This window comes from Lipotes vexillifer, unplaced genomic scaffold, assembly GCF_000442215.2.
Source record: "Lipotes vexillifer unplaced genomic scaffold, Lipotes_vexillifer_v1.1 scaffold149, whole genome shotgun sequence".
NCBI classification, from domain to species: domain Eukaryota; kingdom Metazoa; phylum Chordata; class Mammalia; order Artiodactyla; family Lipotidae; genus Lipotes; species Lipotes vexillifer.
In genome coordinates this window covers 1,815,976-1,829,034 of record NW_006779962.1, presented here as the reverse complement: position 1 = coordinate 1,829,034, position 13,059 = coordinate 1,815,976, and the positions used below count along the sequence as shown (strand labels likewise).

The 13,059-nt window shown below is 50.4% G+C and overlaps 1 protein-coding gene across 2 annotated transcripts in view; it reads right to left on the bottom strand.

Annotated features, from left to right (window-relative positions):
* Nucleotides 1–2,233: 2,233 nt before the first annotated feature.
* TSC1 (TSC complex subunit 1) overlaps nt 2,234–13,059 on the bottom strand; it is a 44,641-nt gene continuing 33,815 nt past the window's right edge. The window contains exons 13-22 of one of the 2 annotated variants that reach the window (XM_007453103.1): nt 12,855–12,959; nt 12,007–12,565; nt 10,659–10,702; nt 9,871–10,037; nt 8,891–9,073; nt 7,882–7,992; nt 6,638–6,760; nt 3,457–3,644; nt 3,214–3,375; nt 2,234–2,805 (exon numbers count right to left, since the gene is read on the bottom strand). In XM_007453103.1, the coding sequence (XP_007453165.1) occupies nt 2,265–2,805; nt 3,214–3,375; nt 3,457–3,644; nt 6,638–6,760; nt 7,882–7,992; nt 8,891–9,073; nt 9,871–10,037; nt 10,659–10,702; nt 12,007–12,565; nt 12,855–12,959 (2,183 nt within the window). In that variant the 3' untranslated portion in view covers nt 2,234–2,264. The remainder of the gene's footprint in view (nt 2,806–3,213; nt 3,376–3,456; nt 3,645–6,637; nt 6,761–7,881; nt 7,993–8,890; nt 9,074–9,870; nt 10,038–10,658; nt 10,703–12,006; nt 12,566–12,854; nt 12,960–13,059) is intronic. The other variant, XM_007453102.1, reaches the window with a different exon arrangement.

Below are 13,059 nucleotides of genomic sequence, written 5' to 3'. Positions count from 1 at the left end.
AAGCCTAAATTTTCAGGCTGGGTAACTGCAGCATGACTGCAGGCCTCCATGCCCCAGCCTTGGCTGAATAAAATCCATGGCCTCCTAGAGCCCAAAGGAAGCTGAGTGCAGCTGCTGGGGTCAGCCACGGTTACAAAGCTGCGCAAACGGATGCCCCGGCTGGAGGAGTATATGCCAAGGGCCTCCAGCCCGGGGCCCCAGAGTCCACTTTACCACGCTGCCGCCTTCTTCCCTGTATGTTTACAACCTGTCCATTAAAAAATTTTTTTCCTTTCTTTACATTGGCCTCCTTGCTTTTGCAGTTAGGGTAAAAGCTTTGATTTAAGTGCCTAGTATCTTTGTTCTGTGGCACAGATCTCCTGGGCTTGGGGACGGGATAAGCATTTAGAAAGTTTTAATAGTTACCTTGTAACTTTTCTTTTCCTGGATTTGTTCACGTTTTCCTTTTCTAAATAAAACCGTAATAGGAAACCAGAACGTATTGGATTTTAAGTTTTCCTTTGGAAAAAGCTGAATTAAACATCCATGGTGTCATTAATACTCCACATCAGGCATCTAGCGGCAATTGCTGGCCCCGCGCTGGGCTGGAGCAGTTGGGCACACACCCTTCCTCAAGCTGGGATCCATCAGTCACACCCAGAAATCCTGTCCCAAGGAGGTGGCCTGCCAGTACAGCCATGGTGACGTGGAGTCTCACGCTCTAGCTCCCTTTGGCTATTTGGGAGGCTAGAATATTTATTGCCACACTTTAAAAAACAGACTTTAACCCTCATGTGCTGGAAGCTTCCATACGCACTACAGTTTCGTACCATTTCAGTTTGCCGTTTCCCTCTTCATGGATGAACCCTTCTACACTTTTAACTGAAAGATGAGAAAGAAAAAAGCCAAGTTCACTGGCTCTTTCCTACCAGTCTCCCCCTGCCTCAGCCTCGGCTGGATCACCAGGCAACAATCCTTAGGCTTCTAGCATTAATTTCAGGAGCACCTGCTGAGTTCAGATTCTCTGCCACGACCCATGTTCTGACTTGCGTCACCTCTCCCGAGCATGTGCAGGCAGCCCACTGGGTCCAGGCAGTCAGCTCTGTCAACCCTCTCCAGGACTCTGCTTTAATGCTCTGCCATGACCAACATGTGCAAGGGGAGCAGCATCAAGCCCCCTGCAGGGTCGGCCCCTGAAAGTCAGCATTGGTGTGAAAAAGCTGTTACCTTTTTGGTGGCCTAGAATCTACTATAGCGAGGCAACTCTCACAGCCTGAGACACGATGGTCGTAAAACTTTGAAGAAACTCTTTGGACCTTCAGAGCCTTTCTGCTGCAGCATCCCAGAGAAGCTGACGTAAACAGGAGGCACACGGGACAGGGAAGAGAGGCAAACAGCTAGCACCGCCCCGCCTGCAGGGGCAGGTCCTCATCCCCAGCACTTTCCTTTTCAGGGAGCTGCTCCAGCCACCATCCTCCCTCCTGCAGAGAGCACGCCTGACCACCCACACCCCAGCCTGTAATCAGAACAGTACCAGCTTTCGAGCAAACGCCACATAGGCAAGAGGTAGTGGGGCAGGGGGACAGAGCGTTCCCAAAGGGGAGCATGGTCTCCACAGTGCCAGCTCCAGACTTTTCCAACAACAGACCTCTGTTCACATGGAACTTTCTAGGAAGCTTATCAGAACCGCCAAAAGAACTTAAGAGAGAATAAACCATCGTTTTTCTGGATCTGAGGCTTTAGATGATGGATGTTAGAACCAAAAGCAGTGACAACATCTCATGTAAAAGCTCTCATGTGAAGATGATCAGCTTTGCATGTCACATCCTCCTGGAAAGGGACAAAACCAGACTTACCTGTGATGCCAACAATGACCTGGGCTCACGGAGAGCCCGCCCAGCTAACTGAGCTTCAGGAAAGGAGCGGGTGGTGTGTTAGACTCCAGGATTAAATTTGGCCTCATATTGCACAGGTTCAAAGGACACAACGATTTGGGGGGGGGGAAGGAAGAAAATAAAGCTAGTGAGGAACGCACCCTGGCCCTCGGGTTAGTACACGTTGCCAGGCAAATGAAAGAGAGGGTGGCTGAAGGGAAACCGAAGAGGCATTTCAATGCCAGATCCAAAAACCGTTCTGCATTCAGTCAACTGTCAAAGGACCCCCATCCCATTTCCTCTGCGGGAGCTAGCCCCTCAAAGCCTGGAAACAGGAAAGCTCTGAAACGGGCACTCACGCCTCCCGTTCCGGGCCGGCGATACACAAGTTAACACTGATTGACACTGTCCCTAGCTGTGCTCGTGCTGCGCCTCGTTGTAGTCCATGATACGGAGCTGTCCCACGCTGTCTGGCTTTGGGGGAGGTGGCTGCGGGCCGTCTAGGTTCAGGGGTGGCTTGGCTTCCACACCCGAGTCTTTGCCCAGCTCTGTCTTTAGGGTCTCAGAAAGGCTACCGCTGGTCAGGCTGTCCTCATCGCACTGGCTCTCACTCTTATTACGAAATAGCTCTCGAGCCTTCATGCCCAGGAAGCTTTTTGAACTAGGAAGTGAGCCGACAGTCATAGGGATGCCCGTAGTGGGCTCTCCCACGGCAGTCTCCCACCGACTGCTGCATGGGCCCACCCTCGGGTTTGGGGGTTTCTCCGGGGTAGAAAGCTCACTGCTGCCGCTGCTGCTGCTGCTGCTGCTGCCGCCTCCGCCTCCTCTACTTCCGCTACCGCCCCGGGCGCCGCCGGGCCTGGGGGCCTTGGCCTCCCCGTTAGGGCCAGGTGCCTCTTCATTGTTGTGCCCTGTCACAGAATCCGAGCAGCCGTCACGACAACAGTCGAGCCTGTAAGAAATCCGAGGACGAGAAAGGGAGCCGGTGGTTGCAGTGCCCGTGTTTGGGAAGCATGGAATTACCCGGACGCGCACTCGCACCGACGCTGAACTCTGCCGGCCCGCTCTACGTTCTAGAAGAGAGGACTCCCGTGTTGAGAGCTCATGAAGAGAAACCTAAGCCACAACCAGGGATATCAGATGGCGATCTTAAATAGGAACACTTCCCAGGACCATTATCAAGTGCCTCGGGCCCCAGCACAAGGAACTCAGAAGGATGGCTGGGTGCTCTGAGGGATGCAGCTGAGAGCTGCAGGCTCGCCTGTCAGGCTGGGACCGCTGCTAACACCACGCGACGCCTCCCTGCTCTGTCAGCGGCAGCCTCACGATGAGGCCACGGCTGCCGACTCTTTGCTCCTACCTTTCTTCCGCTGCTTCGGCCGCTTCTGTTTTTTCTTCTTCAAGTTTCTTCAGGAGGCCATCCTTCTCCAACCTGCCATGTAAATCTAAGATCTCCAGTTCAAACACCTGGGTGACCCTCTTCTGAGCTTCATACCTGCTCTCTGCGGCCTGCAGCTGTCCTCTGAAAGATACAGACCACCCCAGAATGTGGGAGGTTCTACTTAAGTACATCACAGCAAAAACCTTTCCCCCTGAAAGTTACCTTGCCTGGAGTTTGACATCCTCTAAATATTTTTTCTGTTCCAAAAGAAGGTGGTCTTTCTTGGCTAGATGGGATTCCAGTTCCAAAATCCGCTTCTGAGCAGTATCCAGCCTCTGATTCTGCTGGAGAACATGGCTTCTGTTTTTTTCTAGTTCTTTCCGATATGCAGTTTTCATCATTTCTACTTCCTGAAAACAAAACAAAACAAACAAACAAACAAACAAAAAAGGAATTGGAGTTAGTACTTTTAAAAAATGAACATGCCATATCTACTTTGAAAAGTCAATGTAACAAACACTGAGAAGGTACTTTATTAGTATACTGCTAGTGGAAATAGAAACTAGTAAAACTTTCTGGAAAGTAGGCTGGCAGTAAGTACCTACTAATCCTTCCCTGAAATCTATCCCTTAGGAAATCTGAAACATGAATAGACATTTGGGCACAAAAATAATCAGCACAGCATATTCAGAAGAGCAAAAAACTAGAAACTATGAAGTCTGACGTCAAGAAAATAAGTAAATTAAAGTACATCTTCTATTTAATAAGATTTTTTAAATTATGTATATCAGCAAAAGATCAAAAAGCAGATTATAAAGCCACACGAATAGCGTGATCAACTATGTTAACACACACATTCTGAAAACACGCCAATATTCAGTTATGATTTCAACACGGTGGCGGCGCGGGCCAGCGCGGTGGCGGCGCGGGTCAGGGCGGGTCAGGGCGGTGGCGGCGTGGGCCGGCGCGGTGGCGGTGCGGGTCAGGGCAGTGGCGGCGCAGGTCAGGGCGGGTCAGGGCGGTGGCGGCATGGGCCGGTGCGGTGGCGGCGCGGTGGCGGCGTGTGGGTCGTTTGTTTTCCTTTCTACTCTCCTCTGTCCCTGACAGCGACCAAGGCAGAGCTATAGGGACGCAACAGGAATGAACATCTGCAGACCAGGTACCCTGACAAGGTTTGTCGATCATGCCAGGAAGACAACCTGCCTGCTGACCGATGGAAACGGCAAGTGTGCGCTGTGCTCAGAAGAGAGGTGGAAAGGATGCTTTTCTAACAAGTATATGCTACGTTTGTGTTGTGTGGCTCTTTTATGGTGGTAAAATATACATAAACTTAAAATTACCATACATTTGTCTTTTCGAAAAAGATAATAAACCATACGGAGCAAGGAGATGAGCTTCCCTGAAGGCACCCCACCTCGAAGATGACCAGCAAGCCCAACGCTTCCTCGGTCAGAACGGGATCGAGTTAAGCTCAGCACTGGGACCAGATAATGCGGCCGCTCCAGCTATGCCTGACGGCTCCAGGCTCCGGCACGGGTTAGGTGGACAAACCGAACTCTCGTCGGAACGGCAGTAAGTACTTACAGAGAATCAAACAAAGCACTGAACTAGGAACATCTATGCACCACCACTAATTCTCACAGCCATGTGAGAGGGGCTACACCCAGTACCTACCAGCCATTCCCCACCTGACGCTCAGATACCCATTTCTCGTCCCCTACCTGACTGAACAAGAGGAAGCCCAGCTCCAGGTCCAAGCACAGGCTCAAAGCCATGGCTGGCTAGGGATGGGCACATGACATAATCGGGGCCCACAGCAAGGCTGGGAGGTCTGGTGGACAGCCCCTGGGGAAGGTCCCCTTGATGAGAGAGGCCTGCAGGAGGCGGCGCTCTCCTCCAGGGGGCGCCACGACGCCCACCGGTGACGGTGTCAACTGTGGCACACACTTTGCAACCAGGAGCACAGACTGCCCAAAGACAAGGCTGAGAGGATAGGTCGGGTGGCGCAGAAGAGGGGAAAGAACCAGGCTCCTTGCTGCTGTCCCTCAGCTGCTGACTTCACCAACCTGGAACTCACCTGCCTCGGGACTTCTTGTCAAGAGATATAATGAAACTCTTTATGGTTAAGCTGGTGAAGTCTTTTTTCGTTGCTGCTTACAGCTGAAGGTCGCAAGTCAGTATCACCATGCGCACTTTACGAACTGTGAAGCCAGGCCCAAAGAGGTCAGGTGGCTTGCTTGAGGTCCCAAGCGGGTAAGTGTTCCAACCAAAAGACGGCACCGCGGCACCCATCCACATTTCTCTCGGGAGAGTTAGGAGTGTGTTTAAGTAAGCTTTTTCAGAGGTTCTCTAGTCCCTCAGGTCTCTTTTCCCTTCTTTCTTTTCCTGAGGCCATTATACTTCCAAAATTAACGAGAGCTGGTTTCTAGAGAAAGTTCCACATTTAACATCCTTCTAAAGGGAGTCTGAATCTGAGAGTTGAGAGAAGCTGAGAAATAAGAATAACTATTATGAAAATTCCATCTCTCTGATGATAAGACTACTCCCTACATTTGGCCAAGGAAAAAGAAAACAAAGCTTTACAAAGCAAAAGCCCAAGAAATCCTAAAAAGCCTGTGTGTGATGAAGAAGTTAGTGACCGGAAGCATCTAAGCATTTATTCTTAAAATTCCATTCCCAACTCATTCACCAACATTACCCAAGGCTATTTATAAAGTGACATAAAACTTCTGCCTCGACACCACTGGTAAGGCACTAATTAATGTAAGATCATCCCGATACTGGCCTTGTTGCCAGGACCGAACCACCATCCGCTGAAATCAAATTCAACATTACGAAGAAAAAAAATATTTATAGCAGTATAAACCCACAGCCCAGACAGTTATATGCTAAACAGAATTGGCTCCCCATCCTTTTTCTTTATCTGTTAGCCTGTCTCTCTCTCTTTAAAGAAGGGGGCATGGGTAAGAGAAGGAAAACACTTTTGGGACTTCCCTGGTGGTCCAGTGGTTAAGACTCCAGGCTTCCACTGCAGGGGGCACAGGTCTGATTCCTGGACAGGGAACTAAGATCCCGCATGCCGCGCGGTGTGGCCAAAAAAAAAAAAAAGAAAAGAAAAAAAAGAAGAAAAACACTTTCATCACCTAGTCTGTCCCAATTACCATTATGTGCTTTCACATATAACTGATTTAATTTCAAAGCAACCCACCTAAGGGAAACAAGTTTGTGTGACAGCTGAAAAGTGCCTGTGTTGCCAGAGCAGGGAGAGGTGGAAATGACACTAGGTCTGCCACGCCATCTTTCAGGAAACAATTCATAAGCCATTCTCTGTGCTGTGCCATAGACATATTGCCTGGGTCCTAACAGCGTGCCAGGTAGGGTCTGGCCCCCCAAGCCCACATACCTTTGTGGTGTCTGAATGCTTGTTCTGCAGTTGTTCCAGATACAGCTCGTTGACTTCCCCAAGAACCAACAGCTGCCTGTTCAAGAACTCCATCTGCTGCTGGACCGACTCACTGTTTGAGAGCTATTAACAAAGACACAGAGACAAGCAAAGTGAGAGATCTGACGACACAAAGCTAGCGATGGACATTCAACAGGGAGCCAGCTAGGATCACACTATTTCAGGGCCGAGTCAGTGTAACCAACCTCCATGGCTTCAAAGGCCACACCAAAACGGCTGGTGGGGAGGAAGGCATTACAAGGGCGACAAAAGTGGACAGAAACGCACTTCAAAATTGTCCCTATGCAAAGGGGAAGAGGCGCAGATGTCCCACATCAAAACTGGCCACCCACAGGGCACCTCGAGGAGATGGGTATGTACACAACCACCACGGCAGGGACGTTAGGTCCAGTGGGATAAAGCCCTGGGGTAAACCCACAGGTTCTTGAGTAAGTGATTTACATACGAGGGCAATGACTTCCAAAGAGGGGAAGATCAAAGCTCAAAAGCCTGAACGAACTCTTCACATTTATGTGCACGGAGTATTAAGAACAAGTTCCCGGGATACACACAGACCAGGGCTCAGCCTAGGCGCTTCCCTGCTGCAGGGCCGTCCGTGCACTGTCTGATGTTTAGGAGCACCTCGGCCCCTGCCCACTCGATGTCAGTAGCATCAAAAACGTCAACCAGTGGTGGTGCAGTGGTTAAGAATCCGCCGGCCAATGAAGGGGACATGGGTTTGAGCCCCGGCCCAGGAAGACCCCACACGCCGCAGAGCAACTAAGCCCCTGCGCCGCAACTACTGAGCCTGCGCTCTAGGGCCTGTGAGCCACAACTACTGAGTCCGCGTGCCACAACTACCGAAGCCCGCATGCCTAGAGCCCACGCTCTGCCACAAGAGAAGCCACCGCAATGAGAAGCCCGCACACCACAGCGAAGAGTGGCCCCAGCTCACTGCAGCTCAAGGGGGCCCACGCATAGCAGTGAAGACCTAATGCAGCCAAAAATAAATAAAAAACAAAACAAAACAAAAAACGTCAGCCAAACATGTCTCCAGACATTGCCCAATGTCCCCCGGGGGGAGGGGAGCAGAATCACTCCCCGTTGGGAAGCCCTGACACAGACACACGAGTAACACACGTGTCCTGTCTGCAGGAAGGACATCAGCAGTGGTGTGAGCATGGCCCGGACTGCCCGCCTCTTACCTTCTGAGACACCTGGCTGAGCAGCAGCTCCGTGTGGCACACCTTGCTGTTGGCCTTCTTCAGCTCCATGCGCAGCTCCGCAATCATGTTCCTGCAGTCCTCCAGCTTCGTCTGCCCAAGGAGACGTGCCAGGAAGTTACAGGGTGCCAGCAGGCCAGGCCACGGGTGCACCCGGCCATCGGCCCACAGAGAACCGGGAAAGCCTCGTGCCTCTGTTGCTCTACTGTTCTTGGGCCATCAGGCTTAGAACTAACTTCTTAGTTTTAAAAAGTAAGTTATAGTTAATTTCTGAGTTTCTGACTGATTATCAAAAGGAAAAACAAAAAACAAAGAAGAGCTTAAATCTGCAGTTCCCAAACTGTGCACGAAAGAGCCCTAGGGCTACACAGCAGGCTCACAGAGGCGCTGTGGGGCTAGTTTTAAATTTCGAGGGAAACACAGCGACATCTACTGGTCACGATGTGAACTACTAGCTAGAGGGAGCTCAGCGTTTCAGTATCAGGTGCTCTACGTGCCTGTGGAACACGTATTATCTTTGCAAAGCTGGGCTTGTAGGTGGTTGCTGTGATAAACATCACCATGAGAAAACCAATGTGAAACAGGAATTGAGGGCGTCAGTGTCTCATCTGATTCCAAGGTCTGAGACTCGGCAGTGCCCAACAGGTACACACGCCGCATTTGTAAGTGACCATGGTCACTCAAAAATGAGATTGAAAATTGAAAAAAAAGTATGTGTATTATTTTCTAACAGCTACTAAGTCGTTAGGACCTAAATCCTAAGTTGTCTGGATCTACTTACTAGGCAGAACTGTTAGATGTTTCTTTTGGCTGTGGAGTACCAGGAAAAAATTAATGAAATGCCGACAGAACCGTGAACCCAGAAAGCTGGGGACCCTCTGCCCTAAATAAAATGTACCTGACGTGAAATCTACGTGCCACGATTTCAGAGATGAATCAGGTGCCTTCCCACCCTTTCCTGGCGGCCTCTGCCGGGCGCCGCAGCGCGTACCTGTAACTCCTGGCTCTGGTTGTAGAACTCCTCCCGGTCGTGCTGAAGCTGTCTGATCTGGCTGTGGAGCTGGGTGACCACCGTGTCTCGCTGCTCCTGAAGCTGACTGTATCTGGCTTGTTCTTTCTGCAGACTAACCTTCCATATCTGGATGTCTTTCTCTTGTAACTTCAACTGGTCTTTCTAGCAGAGACCAAAGAGGCCATCATTTTAGCTGCCTTCCAGCATGGGCAGTGACCCTCAAGTTCAGTGCATGCTGCAGACACTTCCTCTGAACAGGCACGAGCTAACCACAGGCCCAGAATCTGACAGCTCACTGCTGTCTAACTTGGCTTTTGGTCAAGGGTTTCCAAATTCCACATTAGCAAATGGATCAAAAGTTGCTTAAAGGACTTTTCTCAGTGATCAACTTGCTCCTGATACTTTCAAAAGTCCTAAGCACCAGCAATGAAGTAAGTGCTGGTACTGGCCAAGGTCACTAAAGTGAGGAACACTGACTGAAAGCTTACCTTGCACCAGCAATGCGCAAATGCTTACTGACACGGTTTTTTTAACCACCACAGTTAGAAAGTAGATGCTGCTATTATTATTCTCATTTTACAGAATAGGTAACAGAGGCCTCCAGAGGCTAAATGACCTTCCCAAGGTAATGAGTGTTAGAGCCAAGGTCACTCTCCAGCTCTGACTGGCTTAGCTGCCCTCCAAGTTTCTGCCATAAAACTGCTTCAGGAGAGCTGGTTTTACATTTGGAGAAACAAAATCACCTTTTGCCTCTGTTTTCATCATAGCCAGTTACAGACCAACAGACACAAAAACATCACTTGTCCCCATGGGTTCGAAGAGCTGCAAAGGAATTCAGGGATGTGGCCATTCACATATTAACCTCAGAGACGAAGTGACCTGCCCCAAGTCGCACCAGCGGGCAGAGCCAGGATGGAGAGTTCTGGCCTCGGCCCCCGCCCGGGCCCCGAGGTGCTCACCATGGCAGCGTTGTGCTCCTCCAGAGCAGCTGCCCTGGTCACCTTGCGCAGGAGCCGCCTGTTCCGGAGCGCGTGCTGCTGCCTCTTAAAACGCTCATAGAGTAACTGGTTGTGCAGTAAAAGCAACTGGTTACGGAGGGAGCGGGTCTCATCTGAGGGAGCGGAGCCTGATTGTAAAGCAGAGGGAGGGTGGCAGAGATGCCTTTTACATAGTGTTCAGTCAAGCCCCAGCCAGTGGTTTGTTAGCTTAAGAAACACGATTCTTGAAGAAACAAAGTCACTCACTTTGCAAATGACCACCTGGTTTCCAGCCACAGTCACTCAATGGGGAAGGGGGAGGGGCAGCACCTACTACCCATCTTCCTTTTAAAGGAACGCACAAGGGTACAATGTAGGATGGCTCTTTGAGAGCTCCAAGTGTTTTTCCCCACAAATCTGCTATCTATCTATCTATCTATCTATCTATGACTCCACTTCTTGCTTCTTGGTAGGTTCTCGCTCAAGAACTGTCCCAGCACCACTCACTTCACTTGGATCTTTTCTAGGGAAGGCTGGCATGAGGCCTGCCTCTTTGCACTTCTGCTCTCAAGCACGTGGTACTTGCCACTTTTCAAAAATAGGAAATGCTGACTTTGCAACACGTGAGAGACTCTGTACCCAAGCAGATAACCCAGCTGGAGCAGTAGGGAAGGGGAGATGTTTCCTATAGGGCACCTCCTTCAAGGACAGAAAAGGCAACAAAGCAGGATCTCTATGGGCTGGATTTGGAGCTAAAGTAACAACTTTACCTCCGAAGTGGGTCCAGTCCACAGACTTGCTGGGTAAAGACAACCTAGGAAAAAGAAGTTTTTGAGTGACAAAGTTACAGATCTTACCGAGAAAAACTTAACTGGACTTTTAATTGCAGCAACATTAAATCACTTCCTTGTGGTCACAAGTGCACAGGCATGAGAAAGTTTCAAACACAAAGCCCACCTGGGGTAATAGGAGGGGCCTTATAGCAGATGGAAGAGGCCCCCATTAAGCACCACCAAGTTTCCAGAGTGGAAAGGCCCTAACTCGGAGCTCATACTGTAGCCTCTGAATTTTGGTCAGCTCTCCAAGGCAACTGAGTGATCAAACACACTGAGAGCTGTTTTCAACCCTCTCTGTTGAGAAGCTACTGTCACCCAAGGTTAAGGAAAAAGCAGGTAATTTACCTGAGTCTATTACACTAAACTTCATTCAAAAAGGGATCATAAACATTACATTTATCTGTCAAATTCCACCTTAGGTAATTCTACAGAAGAAAAATTACAACTAGCATTCCCTAAGAGCCTGTTTAGAAACGGCATCACTGTGGACTAGTGATTCCCTTATTCTTTCTCTAGATCACCTTTAAAAGTGTAATAAAGAAGGGGAGAGGGCTTCCCTGGTGGCGCAGTGGTTGAGAGTCCGCCTGCCGATGCAGGGAACACGGGTTCGTGTCCCGGTCTGGGAAGATCCCACATGCCACGGAGCGGCTGGGCCCGTGAGCCATGGCCGCTGAGCCTGCGCGTCCGGAGCCTGTGCTCCGCAAGGGAGAGGCCACAACAGTGAGGGGCCCGCGTATCGCAAAAAAAAAAAAAGAAAAAAGAAGGGGTGAAAACAATGCTCTCTGGCAGGTTCTTAACCCATGTGAGCAGGGGCAGGCCGCCATGAACTTGCATTGAAATGCTGACGGTTTTTATCTTCCATCTAATGGACTATGTTACCAAAACAAAACAACAACGAATCTGCAGCTGGAGAAGGAGACTCTGTGACCACTATTTCTATATTTTTTGAACACCATAACCTCATCCTCAAATTTTCAGAGAGCAAAGATGAAAGCATTCGAGCTTCCTCACAGCACAGTGGCACAGAACAGCCCAAATATAAAAGACTCATTTTTAAATGGCCTGTAACCTAAGGAATTACCTGAGTTTAACGTGCCTGTGTGGAGGATACACACATTCATGTACATCAAAGGCAACAGGCTAGAAGGACGCCTGACAAAACAGCGAACCAACTGCCTCTGGTGAGCACAAGAATAATTCCTGTTTCCAGCCGCCAGCTTCTTGTCGTTTATAATCAAACGGAACGTTTAAAGGAAAAGAGAACAGCGCTGCCACGCCTCACCTGTTGAGCTCCTTGCTGTGCGCATCTGCCCCTTGCTGTATCAGTCTGTCCAGCACTTCCAAGGGGGAGGCAGAGGGCATGAAGTCCTCCTCCGTGTTCCCTTTTGCTTTCTTTAGCAGTCCCTCCGTCTTCTTGCTGACAAAATGACGGGCAGTCTTTGGCAGTGCCACCTCAAAAAGATGATCGTATGGGGGAGGTTGCCCACCGCCAAACCCCACTCCCCTCTGAGGTGGAATTTTAAAAGGGCTGGGAGTGAGGATGCTGCTCTCCAGAGAGGCCTGGCGCTCTCTGTCCCCGGCAGGGCTCTCCTCGGCGCCTCCGCAGGGCAGGTCTATGGGGGTAAAGGCTTGCTTTGGGGTGTCAGGCCCCAGCCTGTCCAGGGTGGAGTTCAGAGGCTCAGGGTTCGCACCGGTGCCCTGGGCACTGGAGACGGCTGAGTGGGTCTTCCGCGGGCAGCCCGGGAGACTGTCCCGGTAGAAGGGAGAGTCAAAGCCTCCGCGAGGAGCTAGGGGCTCGGCGTCGGCTGTTGTGATCTCAGAGAGTTCTTTAGATATTGCCGCTGCGAGCAGGGAGGGAGAGAAGAGACAGCACAGTCAACAGGCCAACCTGGGTAAGGCCAGGCAGTGTGGGGTTGCACGCTGCCCTGGGCCCCCCAGAGGGACAGATAAACAGTGGCCTCCCTTTACCGGGCACAGGACTCAGAATACAACTCCCACCTCCTCCCCCCAAGAGAAGAAAAACCAAGCAAGCCTGTGTGTGTTGATGCTAAATCCTGGTACTAGGGCAGAACGAGAGCTTTATCAACTCGCAGCAAATCCCACACAAGCCCAGAATCCCGCACGTGTTACCTTCTTCTTTATCTTTTTCAATACTATCTTCTTCAGAAGCCAGGTCACCTAAAAACCCTGGAAGATCACTGAGAGTGACAGACCCTTTGCTCCCAGGCAGCTCTTCTGAAGAGAAACAAAGACAAAGAAACACACTGGTCACCCCCGTCCGTCACCGTGGAAGCTGCTTCCACTGTAGCAGGTCTACGATGACTCCTCCTGCTGA